Source organism: Amorphotheca resinae (genome assembly GCF_003019875.1).
Source record: "Amorphotheca resinae ATCC 22711 unplaced genomic scaffold M430scaffold_6, whole genome shotgun sequence".
Lineage (NCBI taxonomy): Eukaryota > Fungi > Ascomycota > Leotiomycetes > Helotiales > Amorphothecaceae > Amorphotheca > Amorphotheca resinae.
In genome coordinates, this window is record NW_020194476.1 from 838,485 (window position 1) to 859,528 (window position 21,044).

General features: G+C 51.1%; 9 protein-coding genes across 9 annotated transcripts; 6 read left to right on the forward strand and 3 right to left on the reverse strand.

Moving 5' to 3' along the window:
- Positions 1-2,189: 2,189 nt before the first annotated feature.
- M430DRAFT_101494 (hypothetical protein) lies at positions 2,190-3,278 on the forward strand (the record flags this gene model as incomplete). The annotated part of the gene is made up of 4 exons (XM_024860716.1): positions 2,190-2,352; positions 2,419-2,835; positions 2,885-2,938; positions 3,013-3,278. The coding sequence occupies 4 exons, from the start codon at positions 2,190-2,192 to the stop codon at positions 3,276-3,278; spliced, it is 900 nt and encodes a 299-aa protein (XP_024720891.1).
- Positions 3,279-3,871: 593 nt separating this feature from the next.
- M430DRAFT_102202 (hypothetical protein) lies at positions 3,872-4,530 on the forward strand (the record flags this gene model as incomplete). The annotated part of the gene is made up of 3 exons (XM_024860774.1): positions 3,872-3,928; positions 3,992-4,140; positions 4,236-4,530. 3 exons carry the CDS (start codon positions 3,872-3,874, stop codon positions 4,528-4,530), a joined length of 501 nt encoding a protein of 166 aa, XP_024720892.1.
- Positions 4,459-5,455, forward strand: M430DRAFT_241002 (hypothetical protein). The gene is made up of 2 exons (XM_024865011.1): positions 4,459-4,821; positions 4,984-5,455. The coding sequence occupies exons 1-2, from the start codon at positions 4,695-4,697 to the stop codon at positions 5,304-5,306; spliced, it is 450 nt and encodes a 149-aa protein (XP_024720893.1). The 5' UTR covers positions 4,459-4,694; the 3' UTR covers positions 5,307-5,455.
- A 148-nt stretch (positions 5,456-5,603) lies between these two features.
- On the reverse strand, positions 5,604-5,936 carry M430DRAFT_101569 (hypothetical protein; the record flags this gene model as incomplete). Its single annotated transcript, XM_024860722.1, has 1 exon — positions 5,604-5,936. The coding sequence occupies one exon, from the start codon at positions 5,934-5,936 to the stop codon at positions 5,604-5,606; it is 333 nt and encodes a 110-aa protein (XP_024720894.1).
- A 1,486-nt stretch (positions 5,937-7,422) lies between these two features.
- On the reverse strand, positions 7,423-8,117 carry M430DRAFT_240979 (hypothetical protein). Its single transcript, XM_024865010.1, has one exon. It carries the CDS (start codon positions 7,984-7,986, stop codon positions 7,504-7,506), a length of 483 nt encoding a protein of 160 aa, XP_024720895.1. The 5' UTR covers positions 7,987-8,117; the 3' UTR covers positions 7,423-7,503.
- A 1,200-nt stretch (positions 8,118-9,317) lies between these two features.
- On the forward strand, positions 9,318-10,631 carry M430DRAFT_58691 (hypothetical protein). The gene has a single exon (XM_024868750.1). The coding sequence runs from the start codon at positions 9,663-9,665 to the stop codon at positions 10,407-10,409; it is 747 nt and encodes a 248-aa protein (XP_024720896.1). The 5' UTR covers positions 9,318-9,662; the 3' UTR covers positions 10,410-10,631.
- Positions 10,632-12,087: 1,456 nt separating this feature from the next.
- M430DRAFT_102378 (hypothetical protein) lies at positions 12,088-17,639 on the forward strand (the record flags this gene model as incomplete). Its single annotated transcript, XM_024860789.1, has 3 exons — positions 12,088-12,667; positions 12,722-16,261; positions 16,318-17,639. 3 exons carry the CDS (start codon positions 12,088-12,090, stop codon positions 17,637-17,639), a joined length of 5,442 nt encoding a protein of 1,813 aa, XP_024720897.1.
- Positions 17,640-17,846: 207 nt separating this feature from the next.
- On the reverse strand, positions 17,847-18,521 carry M430DRAFT_35049 (hypothetical protein). The gene has a single exon (XM_024866668.1). The coding sequence runs from the start codon at positions 18,408-18,410 to the stop codon at positions 17,862-17,864; it is 549 nt and encodes a 182-aa protein (XP_024720898.1). The 5' UTR covers positions 18,411-18,521; the 3' UTR covers positions 17,847-17,861.
- A 317-nt stretch (positions 18,522-18,838) lies between these two features.
- On the forward strand, positions 18,839-19,713 carry M430DRAFT_241046 (hypothetical protein). The gene has a single exon (XM_024865013.1). It carries the CDS (start codon positions 19,218-19,220, stop codon positions 19,464-19,466), a length of 249 nt encoding a protein of 82 aa, XP_024720899.1. The 5' UTR covers positions 18,839-19,217; the 3' UTR covers positions 19,467-19,713.
- The last annotated feature ends 1,331 nt before the right edge of the window (positions 19,714-21,044 follow it).

Consider the following 21,044-nt stretch of genomic DNA (forward strand, 5'->3'; position numbering starts at 1 on the left):
GTATGTATGTATGTATGTATGTATGAATGAATGAATGAATGGCATGAGTAGTAAGTTGCAGGTGCTCTTGCTTCTCCCCCCATTTCACTTCATTTCTCCTAACCCAAAGGCATACGAAGTTCACTCGCTATATATAAGGTATGCATTCAGCTACCTAGGTAAGGTAGGTGTACGCGACATTAAACCCGTGATAGCAGAAATCTACCTACCTATCAATGCTTGTCGAACTCTTTGATAAAGAAAGTTTTGAAGCCAGTGCAATTGTCATATAATTGGAGTGGAAACTGCAAAGTAACTTCTCGCTGCTTTCCTTTTAAGGTAATGTATAGATACTTGTGAGGGGTCGCTTCCGTCACGCGCGAATGCATGCATTAGGTATATAATAACGACATCCGGTCCATCTACCCCACACGCTTCCTCAACCCTCATCAACGCTGATTCAACACTTCTACCACCACGAAGAACCCTCCCCATCCAGAACCACCCATCTCGACAAGGAAAGCCTAACTCAATCATCACCAGAAGACGGCAACCATTGACAAAATGCCATCCAACAACCAACAGAGCTCGAGCTCGAGCTCCAAGCCCCAAGTCCAGCCCAAGGACTACTCTGACTACAAAGTCGTCAAGGATGCTGGGTACGACAGCAAGTACCACATGATGCAATCGTACGGACTGAAGATTTATGATTCTGGCGACCTCGACGAGGCTCAGCAAATTATCGATGGTTTCAGACGTATCGATCAGGCGCAGTATGAGGCCAATAAGCAGCAGAAAAAGTGACGAGGGAATCCATTGGAGGTGAACATTACCCAAAGACCCTCTGCAATGCCATTGGATCTAATTTTCAGCCTTTGAAGGGTGCCTGCAGCATTATCTTATAGCGGCTCCTCCTTAGGCGAACCGACCGACATCGTTCCTAGATTCGTAGTGTCTCCCCCCAATTATTAGCCCGTCAAACATCGTTTCCGACATCTTACGGCATCCATGACTGTCTTTGCTTACGCTTGGAAGGTCAATATTGCATGTATGCCTACCTTAGGTAGCGGGTATGGAGCTATCGGTATGGCAGAACATAGACAGGCTGTTAGCATCACCCTAATCAACATGCGTTGGCTTCAGACACGATTGATCTGTGTTTGTAAGCAACTCAGGTAGGTGTCAATCTGTAAAGTCATCACCTGTTTTCTAGCAATTCTTTCCAGATACAGCCAGATGCCCTTCGATCAATTCTCCTTCCCCTGAGTCGTTTGTGCTTGCATCTCGGGAAAACTGCCCATGACCTCGTCCTTCATGAGATTAGGAGACCCCTTCGCCCTTTTGCTTTTTCCTTTTTGCGCTTGTACCACGCTATTTGGAGGGGCACTGGCACCAGTAGGGCAAGAGAATCCTCCGGTTTGGTGCATCGTTGACTATGTTCACCTTTCCCCGACTCTACGGTGTATACCAAGCACTGTGCAAGAAGCACCCAGGTAGTGTTCTCAGGTACAAGGGGTCATGTTCCAAATGCTGCCCTATGCGGCTAAACTTTGACTCCTGTTCCTTCGGCCTATTCATTAGGCTGAGGGGTACATGCAAGAATGTTTGTGCATTCGCAGCTATCACCATCCCTGATGCCAATGCGGATCTAGCGGAGATCATTTGACGTCTTACATATCATTCGAGGTCTTACAGAATTGATATGGGAACGATGATGGATTCGGTACTTCGGCATTGCGGAAAGTATACGCCCTGTCATTCTAGGTGGCGCACGAAGGCCGAAGCTGACTTGTGCATGTCCAGCTCCTCATGAAACCTCATTTTGTGTTTCCTCGCGGACATCTTGTCGCTGGTGCAGATGAGCAAGGTACCGTATGATATTGATTTTCGTCCTCGCACATTTCAAGTCCGTTGCGTCGTACAATACCCCCAATTCCCTTTTCAAGTGATACTGCCTGCTCCCGTAGTGTTGCACGAAGATGTCCACGGATGTCCGAGCCAATGTGGAAAGATGCAATAGAACCATGAGGGTACCAGCACCTGATTGAAGATATATACCTATCTTTGAGTTAACCTCCTCGGCCCAGACTATTCTTTGAAGCCACTTTCCAACTTCTACAGACTTTCCACATCATATTTTTACAATGGACGCCATGACCGGAGTCTCTATTAGCAGTGAACAAGCTCCCGTGCAAGTTCCATCTGCCGAGATGCCAGTCGCTGAAACTCCTGCTGTTGAAGCACCAGTAACACCCTCTTCCAATGTGGCTACTGACGGTAACGGCCATGTCCAAAATGGACCACCAATTCCTGGACCACTCGGCATTGAGAGCGCGAGTCTCAAAGGCAAGGTGGCACTTGTCACAGGCGCAGGTATGCCTAGCCCCTTCAGATGTCTTCATGGGCTTCACTTCAACAGCTCACTTACACCTCTAACAGGACGAGGGATTGGCCGTGAGATGGCGTTGGAGCTTGGACGGCGAGGCGCGAAAGTCGTTGTCAACTACGCCAATTCAGATTCTTCTGCAATGGAAGTAGTCAATGCAGTCAAGTCATTCGGTAGTGATGCTATCGCTATCAAAGCCAACGTGACGGTGGTCAAAGAAATCATTGCAATGTTCTCGCAAGCCGTCGCCCACTTCGGTGAGCTTAACATCGTCTGCTCCAACTCGGGAGTCGTAAGTTTCGGCCACATCAAGGATGTCACGGAGGAGGAGTATGACCGGGTTATGAATACCAATACTCGTGGCCAGTTCTTCGTTGCTCGAGAGGCGTACAAGCACCTTTCGATCGGTGGCAGACTTATCCTGATGGGTAGCATTACGGGTCAAGCAAAGGGCGTCCCGAGACATACTCGTGAGGACACATATGCTGCGAGAACGGACCTGGCTAATCATCTACACAGTATACTCAGGCAGCAAGGGCGCCATTGAGACTTTCACCCGCTGCATGGCGATTGGTAAGCCCCTTCTGTACCACTTCATACTCTCTCCCGGGTCTCCCCAAGCTCTCCAACTAACCCACGACGAACAGACATGGGCGACAAGAAGATCACGGTCAACTGCGTGGCGCCCGGCGGCATCAAGACCGACATGTACCATGCGGTCTGCCGCGAGTACATCCCGGACGGCGACAAGCTCACCGACGACGAGGTCGACCAGTACGCCATGACCTGGAGCCCGCTACACCGCGTCGGCCTCCCGATCGACATCGCCCGCGTGGCATGCTTCCTGGCCAGCCAGGATGGCGAGTGGGTCAACGGCAAGGTCATAGGCTTGGATGGCGCCGCGTGTATGTAGAGAGTGTTTTGGGTAGGGTATGGGGGATCTATATCTTAGAATTGAATAAACGAATGAAGAAAATAAATAACTTAAGTTAGTATACTATGTTACTCATGTAGGGAAGTCGATACAGTTACTATGTGAATTGCAACAATTCCTATTGTAGCATGGGCCAAACAGGAAATGATGAGGCTGTTGATATGGGGGGCTTTCGCGCAAAAGCAAAAGTGGGGATGTCGGGGGATCGGAGCCAGAATTTCTTCCTTCCCGGGCCTTTCCCTTCCCGCGTCTAGCGCGGGCGGAAATGTTTCCCTCGCCTCGCATCTCCCCGGTTTCTAGTTTCTTGCTTCTTGTTGACATCTTGGAAAACAACAACTTCAACTTCACCATCGCAGCTGTCCAGTTATGCTGCTCCGCTATCTCACCGCCAACAGTTGCCTCGCATTCAGCTTGTAGCTTCTTGGACCTCATTCTGGCCTTGCTGGCAGAAAATCGGCTGTGGCTTGCTTCCCCATGCTGGTCGGTCGACGGCAATAGCTAGAGTGGGTATCGCGTGCTAGCTTGAGCTTGAGCTGCAAGTTCTTCACCCCGTCGCTTTCTCTGTTACGAAGATGGGCATATGCTCTTCCTGTCTCGGGCGCAATCGCGATGGCGCGCCCTCCGACGATGTAAGTGCGGAGATGTCTGTGGTTCCCAGGTGTCGTCGCTGACCATCCTCTTTGCGCATCTAGGGCGAGACCTCCAGATTGCTGTTCGACGAAGCTCACCCGAACCACTATGGCAGTTTCGGAGACCAGAATGTCGGGATTGTGCAAGCTGACCCTCAGGAGGTTCAGCGCGAGACCGAGGCTCTGCAGAAGGTGGTAGCACAAACGTCTAAGTATGTCTGTCCAGCTGGTTGTGTGGAAGAGACTCGAACCTCGCAGACCTCCGCACCCGTTGCGCGCAAAGACCTGGGCTAATTCATCTGTCTAGTCATCTGGTCGATATCTTTGCTATGGTTCCGCAGAGCGTCCCACCAACACCAGGCGGGGGCTATCCGGCTCAGGATGCACGTTTACTGCGGTACCAACACGTCCTGAAGAAGATATCTAACGAAGGACTGTCGGATAAACCAACTGGTTTACCACTCGACGACACTACGAACGTCTCTGATGGTTGGATATCCGAAGAGGATGATGCAGGGGCCAATGAGGGCAGGCCCCCTGCCAAATCAGCGGACGTTGGGCCGCTACTTGGAGGTTTCGCAGATGCGGAGAATGTGGAGTAAATGGGGCTCCTCGTCCTCTCCCATTGTCATCTTGGTATCCCACGGCGTCCGGGCGTTGTGTGGAATTGCAATACACTCCTACATGGACTAGTTTCCGCGGCATTTTTCCCGGAGGGAGATATGGAAATCGGGCTCTTACTGGACCAGCTAAGCGTAATTTGCCTATGCGTTGTATCATTCAAGCATTTCCTTTGTCAAAAGCGCCTGTTCACTGGCTATTGATTTATTGGGCAGGGCCTATCAGCTTGCTTTTACGTTCTGCAGTCAGGCTGCGGCAGATGTCCATTGAGGGTTAGCCACGTTCGCAAATAACACTTTATCCAAGTTCTCTCAGATTTGTCTCATATACCATGGGCCTTTCCCCGTTGTTCTTGGATTCCTTCATCCTTTTCGATCAAGTTGATTGCGGCAAAAGGGAGGGCGGCTCTCGAGTACTGATATATACCGTGTTAGTGTGTATTTGCGATCCTGGTCTAGGCCAATCTGGGGGAAGCGCTTATGCGACCCCAATCTCAAGTCAACAACACATCTTGGTCACCAACAACCTCGTCGCCTTCTCACCTCGATCACCTCATCTTCTCCTTTATATCCAGAGTCGTCATGGGTGCTATAAGAAGCGTTTTGTTGTTCGGACCAAGACGGTGCTGCTACTATTCCTTCCGGGAGCGCCCAGGACTCCTAAGCGCCCGGCAAAGTTAGTGCTCACATGTCACCGAGTGCGAAGCATGGTCGTCACTGGAGAAACCGATGAACCAATCTCACGATGGTTAAAATGATTACGATGGTTGAAATGATTGGGATAGATATCTGAGGCCGTTTCATCGTTACACTAACACTACCCGGGATCCGACACTGCTACTCGCCGCTGACCCTAACCAGTCGTTTCCAGCGCTCGGCCAGGTCGCCGCCATGTCAACCCTGCCAAGCGATTCCAGATAGAGATACGCCCAAAAGAAAAGCTCACGAATACGAAACAGATTTTCGTCATGTGCACCGGAAACAGGAGGACAGCTCCAAATTCTGAACTCGAGTCAGTATCCTTCGACCAGTCGGAGCAGACTTTTGGGTGGTTCCTACCATAGCTGTTGCTGTTTTGAGTGTCTTTCGCACTCCAGGTTATAGACTTCCTGCTGCAGTCGGCTGATGTCCTCCTCAGCCTTCTCAATCGAGGCTCTGCGACCGGTCTCCTTCTTCCATCTCTTGATCTTGTCTTCCTCCTTGCGGATGCTTCGCTTCTTGGTGTCGATCTTCTGGCAGATTCTGCACTTCTCTGCGATCTCGATGGTCTGCATGACGAGCCTCATGCCGCAGGTCTCGCCGGTTCGGTACTCCTTGGAGCAGTGCTGGCGGAAGTGGCCCCACTTGTAGTCGCCGCAAGCCATTCTGTTCTGGTCATAGAAGCACATCTTGAGGGAAGGAAGCGGAATGCTGCGGCATTGGTTAGCCCTGGTCTCGGATCGACGACCGCACTTGAAACAAGGTACTGTCCGACGTTAGAGACTCACTGGTTGTTGGTGACTGGTGGTATCTTTCTCAAGTGATAAGGTCTGAGTTATGGTCGTTGAGGTATGATGATCGAATGCAGATCAAGTGAAGCAGAAGTTGAATTGGATATGTGGATGGTAGTGCGTTCTGGTTGCTGATGGCGAGACGAATTCGAGAAAAAGGGGGTTCAAAAGGGGGTTCTTATAGACAAAGGGGTTGGCTTGGGCATCGTCGAGATACGACTTGAATTGGTTTGCCCCTCCGGCATTGTTGTTTGGCCCCAATTCTCAAGGACAACCATCAGTTCCCCGCTCTTCGATTCAACCCAACGACAACGCACATCTGCAGCTCTTCCTTCCTCGATACCCCGATCCCTGGTGCGAACGGCCTCCTTCGACGCGTCAATCCTCCATAGGATCTCGCCCTCAGTTACAGCTCGTGTCTGATTGAGTGTCTCCTGTGTTGATATCCACTTATCAGCTCGGGTCGATACAGCCGTCCGCCAGCCATCTTCACGTTTCTGGCGATTCGAATTGTTAGTTCAGAGTTCATGCATGTCCTTCCTTGACATATGCACACGAATCCATTCAATCCCGCAGCATTCGATCACGTTACGGGTTGCTGTTCCATTGTTTCCCTGCTTCCAGCTGTTGCCACCATCGCCTTCACCGATTACTGGAGCATATGGGCCGGGCCTTGTGGGCCTTCTCGTTTGTTGACAAGCACGGGTCGGTTTATAGGCCCGGAGCAGACGAGAGCAATTGTGATTGTGGAAGCCTCATATCCAACCTATGGACGGGCATCATCATGAATCTCACCTGGACCAACCAGATTGAGTGGTAATAAGCCACTACTGTCAATCAAGGCCAGCTACGCAGCATTCCCTGTGGACTTTCGCCCCCGTTTTCGCTTCCATCACCTTCTATCCTCGAGGCCGATCAATAACCATTGTCTCCTCGATGTGATTGATGTGGTGGTTCTGATGAGGTCATACCATCGTCTTATCGAATCGATCTTCTTCATGCCGGAGCCGGTCTGGACGAGGTCAACGGTAGCTGCATGACTAGGGAGTCCGATGACTGTCGGCCTGTGAGGCAAGACGGATCGATCTAATGCAACTCACGTTGGCCACATGCATTTGGCAAGAATACTTTGGTCTTCACAGTGCATACCGATTTCTCCCTATGCATGAGAAGGATACAATCGATGTGTTGTCAGCCATGGCTGGGAGCAGAATCAAGTACCTTCATCACTCTGCATGGAGAGACAACACGACTGATGGGACGGCTGCCGATCTCCGTATATCTCGCCACTCAGACTGCTAGCCATTGAATCGAAGGACGGCCATACCTCTCGCCAAGCGGCTTTCCAATGAGGGCCCAACTGACGTGGCGACCTCAGTTTGGCTCTTTTGCCTTTGCGTCCCGGATCTTAAGGCTTGAGCTGCAATGCACCTAGACCGAGAATCCGCAGCCTTCTTGTCATATTTCAACTTCTGTCATATATGCAAGAACCCCGTCCTGGGCCAGCATTGGAAAGCCGGCTCCAGAAACGTTCCGGCCCCAGATTGGCAGCCGGCGTATGGAATAACGGCAAACGGCAATTCTGGCCATGGGATCTTCCTGGGCCTCTTTCTCGGCCTCCTATCGATCGAGCTGGTGGCCGCGACCTCCTCTTTATTGAGGGCAATATTACACTACATTTGCGAAAAGGATATGCAAAACATGCAGGCTTTGTCACATCTACCGAGTACGAAGTAAGGAGCATGATAGGAGGTGCGGTTTGAGGCGAGCATTCGATCCAGAAACACGAAAATAGCGCATCGCTGACGCCCCTTGACTTGGATCGGGCTATGAAGTGGGCAGAGCGATGGAACAGGCGTTTTCTCTGGAGAGGGCTGGGATTGGTGAGGCAAAGACAGAGAGATCTAATTATTCCCTGATGATGCAAAGCATAGTTACTGTTGGACATTGGAATCTCGGCCCCTAGCCGGTGTTTACAAACACATCTTGGTAGGACGGAAAAAATGTAAACAAGACCTTTCTGAAGACCCTGACAACTAGCGAGGACCAGCTGGCCCTCTCTCTTGCCAATGCCCCCAAAACACTCGTTGTTGAGCCCGCAGAGAGCGCCCAAATCCGCACTCTCCGAAATTGACGTCTACGCTCGACGTTGAAATCGCGCCGCCTGGCGTTCCCGAATTTCGGGTCGTCTTAAATCATGTGTTGAACAATGTCTGCGGTCTGGCGGGAAGCTCCTCTAATCGCCTCGACCAATAGCAGCGCAGAGACGGCGGAGCAAAATATTAAGGTAGGGTGGCAGCCTCACGACAGCGGCTCCCGGGCTTCTGATTGGCTGACGCGCCACGGGAGAGGCTGTATGGAACTGCTGGCGATGTGCAGGGCTGGCTTGGACACCGGTTGGCTGGGAGGGCGGGCGTTGAGTAGGTATCCAAGTATTCATTCCCTCGCCAGCGCAAGGTAAGAAAAGAGAGGGGCGGAGGGATCGATAAGCTTCAGAATTGAATAGCCCGGTACATCATTCGACAAGTCCCCCATCTGCTGGCGGCCGTCAACCTGACCTCCCATCCCATGCAGGTCGCGATGGAGGTGTTCATGCGCGCCGGTGGATCAATCCTCACCCGTCACATCGCCGGCCCCGATGTACAGTGCGTGGATGTACAGTACAGTACAGTACCGTTCGGGGGGACGACGCGGTGCTCTCGGACGTGACGCGCTCATGCTTGGCTTGGTTGATTGATGATGCTCGCTGTTGATGTGTGTGGGCGCGCGAGCAGCAAGCAGCGCAGGGTAAGGCTGTGCCGGAGGGTTGGCCCTCGTCGTTCTGTTCCTGCTGAGCTGGCGAGGCCGGGTCGTGGGCTAGCCTCGGGGCTGCGGTGGGGAGGGGACGACGTGTCGGATTGAGGCTCTGGGAGAGATGTCCGTTGTAGAGCGGACGCGCTGGTGGAGGCCAACCATCATGCTGGAATGATTGATGGAGGGGGGGTGAGAGTGGGGGGAGGGGTTGTATCGCAGAGCGGACACTGTAGATAGATGGCAGTCCGATCGATCGATCGATGGCACAGAAGAATGGGTCCTGAAGAATTGGCTGTCTTGGCTGTCTTGCTGCCTTAGTATTGTTGCTTTGTTCCCTATCCCTGGTATCTGAGTAGTAAAGTGATTGATGTATCTCGATTTGAGAGAGGGGTGGATATCACGTGATGATAAGAACGGCAAGATGACGGGATTGATTGTATGAGAGGAGCTGCTGCTCGCGATAATCCAAGGTGATCAAGTGAAGAGGATGATACCGCGATTGAGCGCTCTCCTCATGTGAAGTCAATCACATTTAAAGTCATGCCGTCGCTCTGAGGTTCACGGGGTATTGTTTACTAAGGTAAGGTATTCAATGTCTCGCACGCGATCGTGGCCCCCGCTGTCTACCTATCTACCTGTGACGACGATCTTACGGTATCCCTACATCAACAACATTCCTCTCTCCCGGGTAACATAAACATACAGATACAACGACGACAACGACAAGTACAGAGCCAATGTGCACCTATAATCCTTTCAAATACCACGACTAATCCACCCATCAGACCCAAAATCACGAAATAAACACTATTCAATCCCAACAACCCCGGAATGCAGCCCTCCATGCTCCCCTCCATCTTCCTCCTCCCTCCTGAGCTCCTACTCCTCATCCTCTCCTACCTCGACATCCCCGACCTCCTCTCCACCTCCCGAACCTGCCATCTCCTCCGTACCCTCTCCCTCGACCCCAATCTACACGCCTCCCGCCTCCACCGCGCCTTCGTCAACCTAACCCACTACCTGCCGATCCGCCCGCCTCTCTCTGAGCTCATGGGCCAACGCATCTACATCACGCGAACTTCCCTCGCGGCACGCTCGCTCTCTCACAATCTCATCCGCATCAAGCTGAACCGGCAGCTCTCGCGGCGGCCGAGCGCTGAGAGCCTCGTCGGCCGCGGCGTGCTGCCGGTGGAGTGTTTCGGGCATTTGAACGCGAGTGTGAATACCCCCGGGGGAGCGAAGAGGGAGCCGGGCGTAAGGGGGTATATAGGCTTGGCCCCGAGCTTGATAGAGACGAAGAGGAGGGTGGAGAGGGAGAGGGTCAAGGATAAGCTGAGGGGGTGGGTGGAGGAGTGGAGGAGGAGGTGGGAAAGGAGGGCTGGGGAGGAGCATGCGAAGCCGGATGTGAGGAGGATGGCGAGGAGGTTTGCGAGGGATGGGAATGCGAAGGGGGAGGGGGAGAGGGAGCCTAGGTGGGGGAGGGCGGCTGGGAGGGAGAGGGAGGAGCCGACTAGAGCGAAGGTCTTGGGTCTCAGGCGCTTCTGGGAGACGGTTGGAAAGGAGGGCACGGCTTCTTAGGATTGGCGGTTCTGGGGGTATAGGTGCTATGGTTGTTGGCCTTGGTTCGGTGCTGGGAGTTTTATCTATGGGTGGTTAATCTCTTAATATCTGGGGCACTGCAGGCGCATCTGTTGGGTTCTTTGGCTATCATAATGATAATATCTGGTATCAATATTGGATAGTCTAGCATTCTATCTTTGGAACTAATGGACTTCTACTATGAAATATGAATATATACATACGCATGAGGGTCTTGTGATGTGGGTTTCGACCAATCTCAGGGAGTATACTGTACAGACGGAAGACTCGGTATTGATGATATATAGGTACCTAGGCAAGGTATGATATAAATGAATGACATACCTAGATATACCATATAGACATGTGTCTATATAATACACACATAAGTGCATGTGAGAGCACAGCACACGTCCCCCACTGTCCAGCTCGCCTATTTGTTACTTCATTTCGAAGGTTTTCACACCAACACCTAATCCTCAACATCCTTTTTCAATCGATCCATTTGGATTCATTGAGGGCAGACTCGAAGTGAGTAATGCTGAAAGCTCTCATATCTCCGATGAGTGATGCTATCGACTCGAGCCAGGCGCGAACTTGGAACAGTAGCCTGAAGGCCTGCCTCCAAGTCCATGCCGGCGACGTAGCAATATTCTCTTGCTACTGCACATACCAGACTCCCCGAACCAAGCGGTTGCGGTTGGAAACAGAGGGAGCGGGGTAATTCTTTGATTATTGCTTATCATATGTTTCATCTTTATCCTGCTCATCGAATATTCTGGAGGGTGAAGAAGGGTCCTGTTTTTGTCCCATGCCCTTTGTCTCACACCCTCATGTCTCCGATCTCTACTCGGCACATTTTTACCCTGCGTGTTTTTGGGCCTACATCATATCCCATTACCTCCCTTAGCTTCTGTCCCCATCTCACGTCCCTTTAAAAATACCCATTACTCACCCTTCCAAGCATTCATGAATCGCATTGTTGCAGCTCAATCGCCGCGATGCAGCGAACAGAATGTGCGGACAGGCGCCCAACCATCAAGCTCTTGCAAACTTTCCGTCGGTATTCGACACTTCTTCCGAATCTCGTATATCCATCCAATTCCTCATCGGGTACAGCTTAAATACCGGCCAGGCCAAACTATCCGGCTACTCGAACCTTGAATTCGGTAAGGTTGGATACATCGACGTCATGTTAGGACCCCTCGAACAAAGACGAGAAGAGATAAAGTATCTTTATTCCGCACCCTTCGCAGCTTCTCAGGACTCTTGCGACCATAACGAAAAAACTGGGATTTGCCCCGGACGGCAGACTCCCAGTTAATAGACTCTGTCAGCAAGGCAAGATACGCCCGGATATTTGAAGCGATTGACCAGGGGATTGATGCAGCAGGCTGTGAGAGGTCTCAGACACGACACCCCGCAGCCAGAAACCAAAATCCCTTTCTCTCGACGCCAACTTCATCTTCTCTCATAGGACCCGGAGTCAGTGGGATCATATCTACGTTCATTTTATCGCTGTATATACACGTCGCATCATTGAGTGACATATTCGGCGATTTTCGATTGACGCTTGACGTATGTGTTAAAGTCGCCAGGCTCGCAGCCTCGTCTGTATGAAGCCCGCAGCCCGGCAAAGCGACTTTCGAATACCCAAGAGACCCTGAAAATCATTGATATGGATCACCAACCCACTCCACGACGATCACAACGACTGAAGGAAATAGCTCATAGTGTGGGTGCTGTATTAAGAATTGACGAAATTCCGTTGTATCCCCCGAGGCAAATACCGACCTTTTGCATCCCGGACGATGAGAGAGGAGCGGATGCCATTCTGGGGCAATTGAAGCTCGAGGAGGCCAGGAACCAACCACATCCAAATCGTCTCTCCAAAGCTTTTTCCAAAAGCTCAAAGACTCTCAAATACACTTATGCCGAGTTATTTGCGGCCTTGTCCAGGGTTATTGATGAAAATGGAAACGCAGGAGTCTTTGAAGTCTTATTACGACGGTTCAAAGCTGTTAAGGGGGATATAAATTTACCCAGAGGACGGGGTACTGGCGTGATCTCCAAATTCCGGGGTTCTGATAATCAACAACCACAGGGACGGCTTCTTCAGCGTGCAACTCAAAGACACCGGGCCGATCTCGTTCAACTCTTGGCTCCACAGTCTCCCAGCCAAGAAAGTCTAGATGAATCACTTGAGATTGCGCTCGAAGCAAGAGACCTAGCCGTTGTGGAAATTCTCTTGCAATATGGTAAGTAAACCTCAGCCATGATTTGGCGGAAACATGTATTGATATGGTCATCAGGGGCGAATGCATCAAGACATCACTCGGTATTTGCACAGGCCACAGTAAGGGACGATATTGAGTTGTTAAATCTCCTACTGCGTGCACCAAAGAAAGTCGGGGAGCCATATGTCAGCCAGAATTTGTTAACTGCAACAACCAATGGGTGGCTTCTGGGAGTACTGCTGCTTATACGAGCTGGGGCTGATGGGGACTACGATAATGCATCGGCCCTTATGTACGCCGTTGAGACGGGTCGTACTGATATCGCTACTGCTATAGTCATGGGTCAGAAGCCTCCATCAGGTGCCTCGCTGGACCGGGCTCTTAGTCACATCTTCTCAGCACCCTCCATCTTCATTAACGGAAACTACGACCTCATTGAGGTCCTGTTGTGTGGTGGCCCAGTTGGTAACGCAGCCAATGAGGGTCTCTTTACGGCTACGTTGTTGGATAATGTTGAGATAATGGAACTCCTTCTGGCTCATAAGGCGGATATCACATACAACGGGGCTGCTGCCATTGCACATGCAATCCAGCACAATCGAGGGGACCTCGTTGAATTGCTTCTTCAGGACCGTACGTTGAATCCAGAACTTGCATCTGAGCTTGTCAGTCGAATTCCTCGCGCCGTTCCTCCTGCAGACAAGGTCGCCATACTCTCGAAGTTGTTGGTCAATGGGGCTTCAGGGACGCACTGCAGCGAACTTCTAGTCACGGCAGCAGAGCAAAATGACTTAGATACTGCTCGATTACTGATCTCGTCACAAAGCCAGGAAGGTTCTGCAGTCTGCTCAGTCGATTACAATGCAGCTCGCTGTCTCAAAGTAGCTGTGTCTCGAAATCACTTGACAATGGTTAGAATCTTGGCATTGGAAGGGAATCCGTCGAAATTCTCGCTCTCCCACGCCCTCGCATCAATGCCAGCAAATTTGAGAGGAGATGACCAATTTATGTTGATTGACACCTTATTACGTGCGGGAGCGCAAGGTCCTGAAGTTGATGCGGTATTAGTCGACGCAGTCAACGACCGACCTAGATCCCACAGGCTCATAAAACTTCTTGTTCACAACGGAGCCGTTGTGACAGATCACACACTCTACGGAATCGTGTCTCAGGGCGCGGTGGATATTCTCGAGATTTTACTCCAGGGCAAGGTGCCTTCACCCCTGTGCGCACTGGCAATTCCGGTAGCGATGAAGATTAACAAGTTACGCATTCGCTACGAAACTATCAAACTCCTCCTTGGCCCTGCCACTGCTCAAGGAACAGAAAGCCCCCACGTATCTCAAGCTGTCATCGATATCCTTCAGAACTGCCCGGAAGACAAACCGCTACTCCTATTGCTGTGCCGAGACGGAAAAGCCAATGTCAATTTACACGATGGACTTGCGATAGAATTGGCAATGAAGAATAATGATCCAGAAATTCTGCGTATGGTGCTCCAAAGCGACGGTGGCTTGCCAAATTCCGCTACGGTGGAAAGGGGATTGAAGTGTGCAATCGAACTCCAACCAACAGATCCGAATCGGAAACAGAAGATAGAACTTCTTCTTCGGTGTGCAAAGCCACAAAACATGATGGATGCGGTACTAGTTCATGAGATCAAGTCCGCCCTTGCATCTAAACAAGATCCTTCAGTCATACAAATCCTATTAGCGGCAGGCGCGAATGTCAATGCACTCGACGGAGCTCCAGTATTCTGGGGTATCCGCGATCCAGTCATCACGGACTTACTTTTATCTAAGCCTCTAACGGCCCAGAGTTTCTCAGTCGCTTTTCGCCATGCCTGTGGCCTGCATGGGTTAGACAGACACTCCCTGTGCGAAAAGCTCCTCCGGGCTGGAGCTACGGTTGATCAAGTCAGCATGGCACTATTCGTTGTAGCAAAAGAAGGTCCACCCGCTCTCCCTATCATGAAGCTGCTACTACCGCAGGCGGATATCAACTTCAAGGAAGGCAATGCCTTGCGGGGTATCGTGAAGCAAGGATTCTTCGAGGGCCTCGAGTTACTTCTGAATTCCTCAACAGTTCTGCCCTCCACCCTGACGAAGGTGAAGGCCTTCGAGACAGCTATGAAGCTGAAGGATAGTCAGGTCCGTCGTGCCATCCTCAGAATCCTCTTAAAGGTCAATATCCCGAAGGATACCATCTCGGATGCTCTCATAACTGTGCCGAGCCACTCTGACTTCCAGCTTGCGGAGATGCTGCTGCAGGCTGGAGCATCGATAGAGCATAATGGAGGCCAGGCTGTGCTCTGTGCTGCCAGCCTAGGGCAGGCAGATATTCTGAAATTATTCGTTGAGGGGAAGCTGTGCGACAAGCCTTCAATGTCGACTCTCACAAGCGGGTTTAGTGGTGCTATGACACTCAAGGAGCGAGACTCTGAATCTCATCACTTGATCGTTCAGATTCTTCTCGAAGCTGGAATGCGGGGAGATGTAATTAGCGCTGCTCTGATCGAGGCTGTGAAGGAGGGAGATCCGAACTTGAAGATGTCTGAGTTGCTGTGTAGGGTTGGTCAAGCTTCAGTTGACTGGCATGAAGGGGAGGCGCTGGATATTGCAACTCGGTCTGCGTCGATCGCAACCTTGAGTCTCCTCCTCGAACGGCAACCCTCCCAAGAAGTTCTCAGGAGGGCATACATATCGGCCTTCCAACTTCCCAAAGAGACTCGGTACCAGGTTATTCAGCAGCTACTGGAGGCTGGGAAGTCAATTGATCATTGTGTGGCAAATACTCTTACTTCTGCCACTCGGGAAGACCCCCCGGATCGGCGTTTGATCAAGCTTCTCTTAAGCTATGGAGCCTTTGATGAAGGAGAATCTTTGGTCCATGCTGCCACTACACTCGATTCAGAAACCCTGAGTCTGTTAGTAGATACGCCTAAGGCGGTTCCATACATTTCTTCCGCCTTCAATCAAGCAGTGGCTACCGAATCCATCTGGCAGTCTTACAAAGGAGTTTCAATTATGGAACTTATGCTCAAGAGCGGTGCTACTGGAGATGTCGTGGGACAAGCTCTTTGCAGAGCTGTCGATGCATGTAAAAATGCTACTGAGGGTCTACCAATGGATATTCTGGATGTCTTGTTGCATTACGGTGCGAATGTTAACTTTGAACAAGGATTGCCTTTACAGCGAGCAGCCTTGCAAGTCAATGTCGATGTTCTCCAGAAACTCCTGCCCGGTGCGACAGCGAATAGCAAAGCTATGTCGATTCCTTATCTTTTCAAGACTTGCAACGATAGCACAATGCTAGTAAGAGCTATGCAGGCCTTTATCGATTCATTGAATGGCGATGATGAAATATCCATTACAAGCTTCAAACATCCGGATTCAACACTTACACCTGTAATATTCACCGCCTTAGAGCGCTTCCCTAAAAAGCCTCAAATCCTGAGAGCTCTCCTCGACCTTGGCTACGATCCCAACCAGTGGATAAACCGCAACTGGGACCCTACCATGGACCCAGAACCATGTCCGGCACTATGTTGGGCTCTCGAACAGCCTGAGAAGAAGATATCAAATATGAACATTGAATTACTCATTGACGAAGGAGGTAAGTTTGTTGGAGCACTGTTTTGTTCGATCCCGTATACTTACGCACGCTTATAGCCAATGTCGATTTCGTATCTAAGTCTGGCCTGACTCCCCTGATACTTGCCATACAAAACCAACGTTCGGAAATCGTGGCGAAACTCATTTCCAAGAACGTCAACGTCAGGGCTCCAGACAAGAACGGCATTACTCCTCTTTCTCGGGCGAGCCAGCTAGATAATCCGGCCATAATGGGACTCCTTCTTCGGGCAGGAGCCGAATGCGACGATGGCAGTCTCCACGATGCGGCTCGCGAACTGCGCTGCGAGACAATGCGTGTCCTGATCAAGTACGGCCACAAGGTTGATTATCCTAGCGAGCGTCACCAAGGACGGAGCGCCTTGGCTGAACTGTGTCTTAACGCGGTAGACAAGGACCCAGCTCCAGGAATGATAGAGTTGGAAGATGCAGTCGAGTGCTTGGTGGCGGGGGGAGCGAATATCCGGCTGCGCTGTCTGTCCGAGGACAAATCAGAGAAGACAATCTTCCACTACGCGCTGAACTCGTCGAATCCGATGTTAATATTGCCCGTGTTATTAAAGATGATGTGGGAGTACGTGAATGAGGACTGTTTTCTCTACGAAGATGGGACATACACATACTCACTCACCAAATACGTAGAGAAGGATCTCTTCGAAGGGCCGCAGGAGCAAAAGGATTCTATACTCCGATTATTACGGAACAAGAGAGTCGTCGACAGGTTCTGGGCCAACGACATCGAGATGGATCAGCCAGCCGACTGGTGCGGCGCTCCTGCTTATATCAAGGAAGAAGCAATACGACAGAAACTGCGGCGAAAGCATCGCGCTGAACAAGAGCAAGATGTCCATGCTTCCCTTGATTTGAAACGACTTACTGCCGTGCACACTATAGAGATCATGGACATGAAAACCGCAGCCGAGATCCGGAACGAGCGCGAGAAAGCCAAAGTCGCCATACAACTCCTGGCCGAACGCGCGAACACAGAACTCCATTTTGAGACCCAGAGACAGACCCGAGAACTCGAACACGAAAAGGCAATCGGTGCCATGTACCTCGGCACGCAGCGCACGCTCAGGCAAGAAGCCGTGGACGCAGAGTGCGCACGCAACACGCTACAGATCGAACACCTGAGCGCCAAGATGCGCACGGAGAACGAAGGCCGTCGTGACTTGCTAGAAATCGAGAGCCGCGCGAGAGCGAACGACGACGTGTTTAATGTAAGGGCGCATGAGCGGGAAGTGGCGCGTATCAAGATGCAGAAATCGCTGGTCCAGACATCGAGGGAGCTGGCGGCGGATCTGAGAGATGCGGGCATGAACCATAGACAGATTGGGTATATCACGGGGGAAGTCCCGTGATTTGATATGTCGAGGTAGTTACTATTGATAAAGTATCTATACGGTGCTGGGCTTTAGCGTGGGGTTGGATTTGCGCGGTTTGTCTTCTGGGGATGGGAGTTCAGGGGTCATGACTGCTCATTTATATAGGGAGGATCTTCCAATCTCACACATCCATAGCACGTTGAACACTGCAATATACCTATATATCTATTTAACAATTTTTTTATCTCTATTTAATTTCTATTTCGGCCCATACTCTGCAACCCTGTGCCCCTTCGTCTTCGCCTTTTCCAAACTCTCCAAACTCCCGAAATCTGATTCCAGCTCATGCGGCGACACACACGGATCACCCACCCTCTCCTCCTTCCCCATCACCTTCTCCGGCTCCTTCACCTTCTCGGTCCCAAAGCCGGCATTCCCATTCTCCAAGAACTCGGGCGGGAGAGCCCTCTGAAAGGCGGCTGCGTTCTGCATCCCTTTCTCGCTGGCGCGGATGAGATGCTGCTGTCTTAGTATGCGGCGTCGGTAGATGCGATTGTGGAGGAAGAGCACGAGGCAGATGCCGAGGACGACGGTGGCGACGCAGACGCCGATGGCGGCTTTGACGCCGGGGGTTAGGGAACTGGAGGTGGACGAGCTGGAGGCGTTGGAGATGGCGGTGGAGGTGGGGACGGGGAAAGAGATGGGAGAAGAGCTTTCGAATTGGGGGGGTAAGGGGTCGGGCGTGGGAAGACCGGTGGCGGTTAGGAGGACGGTGGGGAGGGTGGTAAGGGTTGAGGAGGAGGCCATTTTGGTGAGGGGGTTTTTTTGATGTGATGGCCGGGAGACAGAGAAATATATATTCCTGCTGGGATTTCTCGCTCTTGGAGAATTTGCGATGCAGAGGTATTACTGTCCTGGCTACTAGGAATTAGTCAATATAACTTCATTCCTGAGGGCGGGTTTGTACTCACAATGAACAGCCTTGACAAACACAGGGATATGATTAATAGATAAGTATAGTCCGGATCGTCGTGGTCGAAGAAGCAGGATTCAAAGAACAGTAGGAAAAGATCAAGGCTTCTAGATCTTTTCTCTATCACAATATATCTCCGGAAACCACGGCTTGAGAGATGAACCCGCCGACTCTAACCTGCTAGAGGACAAAAGCTGGAGTGAGAGGACAGGCGGGGGGGACAGTGACAGATAAGAGACAAGTCAAGTATCGAGCGCTCCGTCGTTGAGACAAGCAGCAAGGCAAGCAAGCAAGCAGCACGGCTCATGATTCCAATAGCAAGAATCAGAAACCGGGTGGTGCGACGCGGCAGGGGAGAGGATGGAATAAAATACTGGCAAGAAAGAAGCCAAGAGAGACCGCGGAATCGCACATTACCTCTCCCCCTTCCCCCCCTCCTTCACAACACTTGAGAAGAGGGTCTGGCTAAAGCGCAGAATACAACTTGGAACGGGCCGTGTCCAAGCCAGAACTGCCCCGCGGGATGCTGCGCACGGCTCGGACAGCGTTGGAAATAGCTACACCATCAAGACTATCAACGCACCGAATGGGCCCCGTTGCAACGTGCGGGAGAGCCCCATTGCATAAGCCCTTGTCCGCACATGGCTCTATCCGTGCTGTTTTCGTGCTGTGCTAAACTGTATCCAGAGACCTGGCAGAGGCGATTCGTCCCCCTTCTGGACATGCCGTGCCGCATTGCGCCCACAGACATCTACGTACGATTGATGAATGAAGAGACCAGAACTGCGAAGGTCCGATCACTCTTCAAAGAACCGAGTCAACCGACTGACTACTCGACATTTTGCTCAAAGCCGAGACTTCCGAGGGGCTGTGGTTGGGTCTTGACGTGAGGATGAGCGATGGATTCCCCAGCGTGGCGTGGTCTGCGTGTTGAAACTGGACGGGAGACTACTTCGCCGCATCTTCGTTTGAGCGCGGCGGTGGATCAAAAGGGTGGCAGGGTTTGCCATAGCCATCATAGAGCGACCACCCCTGTGCCGAGAGAGATCAACCTGGAGTCCAGACTGCGATAAGGGCCCCGAGCGATTCTACGCGTTGGTTATGTTTTGTATACATTGGGTGATGCCTTACTGCACAGTACAACAACGATCTGGAGCTGAAGATCATAGACATGACATGTTTGATCGTCGGAAGTGGATAGATGATGTGCAATACTCATGATCTACGCCAAAGCACTAATGATCGCATAGGATCTCCAGATCAGATCAGAAATCCCCTGCTCTGATGCACAAACGAAGACTGCCCGCCAAGCTGGCACAGACCCTGGTGAGCATATTGCAAGTCGCAAGTCGCAACCACACGGAGGAAGGGCATTGCAGACGTGATGGATGCTGAAAGCTCAAAGGCAACTGTCACTGTTGGTTGGAACAGCCAGATTCTCTCCAGGAGACAACCCTCAGAATTCGTTGCCGTAGCGATGCAGTTGGCAAACAGGTTCTTGACAGACGCTGTCAACTGGTCACTTTCGACTCTCTCGAATCTAGCCTTGGGTAAAATCTCCGCGGATGTCGGAACGCGTGATAGAACCGTTGGTAGGGACGAGGTCTGTTGGCCCGGGCAATTATTAAACCCTTGTGTGTGGCACGCTCTGCATCGCTCTGTGTACCGCTATTTCGGGATACTCAAACAATAGAAGCAAATAGTTGAATGGTTGCAATCGTTGGCGACAGCTCTTCAGGCCGAAAGGAGCTTTCATGTGATTCTCAAGCCAGGGAACTTGTGAAGTTATTCCAACAGCAAACAAACTGCGTGCCATCCAGCTGAGCCTCCCACGCAATACAAACAGTTAGATTTCAGTCGGGATGAGTAGGGCTCCCAGTGATGTGATGTCGATGTGCTCCAGCAAGTTGAGTTGTTGGTCATATGATAGAACCATGTCAACCTTGCCCACATTCTTGTTACCTTTACCTACTGTTGAAGAGCGACATCGAAGAATCAACATAGCCGAGCTTTGCATCGATTTTGCTTCCCTGTATAAGATTGATTGTACTTTATTGGTCTTTAACATACCTATCCCTGTAAGGAATACTCAGTAGAACGAACCCCCCTGATGTTCTATTTATAAATAGATATTTCGTTTGACTCGAACTTCACACGTGCGACACCGCCTCGACAACAATTGTTTCTTAAAGCCAAGGACACTAGACACTATTTGCCCTCCCTCCATTATACTTGGACGGGATCTTCCTCAATAGAGTAAAGTAAAAATCGAACAGCCCAACAATGATTATTGCGAAAATTTGAAAATAATATCAAAATATCAAAATATCAAGGAATGGTTCCACGCTCGTCTTTGCGGGGTCGATGTGATGTGCAAGGGCACTGTGCCGCAAGCTTCCCACGTGGGCGAACACGCTTCAATTCAAATGACGCGTTCTTATCTCTCCATTTTTTTTTTGGGGGGGGGG

Coding starts and splice junctions, on each gene's coding strand:
- M430DRAFT_240979 (XM_024865010.1), bottom strand. CDS start 7,986: ATGTCCAACAGTAACTATGCTTTGCATCATCAGGGAATAATTAGATCT.
- M430DRAFT_241002 (XM_024865011.1), top strand. CDS start 4,695: ATGCGTTGTATCATTCAAGCATTTCCTTTGTCAAAAGCGCCTGTTCAC. Junction 4,822..4,983: donor GCGGCAGATGTCCATTGAGG/GTTAGCCACGTT, acceptor ATACCGTGTTAG/TGTGTATTTGCGATCCTGGT.
- M430DRAFT_241046 (XM_024865013.1), top strand. CDS start 19,218: ATGGCTCTATCCGTGCTGTTTTCGTGCTGTGCTAAACTGTATCCAGAG.
- M430DRAFT_35049 (XM_024866668.1), bottom strand. CDS start 18,410: ATGGCCTCCTCCTCAACCCTTACCACCCTCCCCACCGTCCTCCTAACC.
- M430DRAFT_58691 (XM_024868750.1), top strand. CDS start 9,663: ATGCAGCCCTCCATGCTCCCCTCCATCTTCCTCCTCCCTCCTGAGCTC.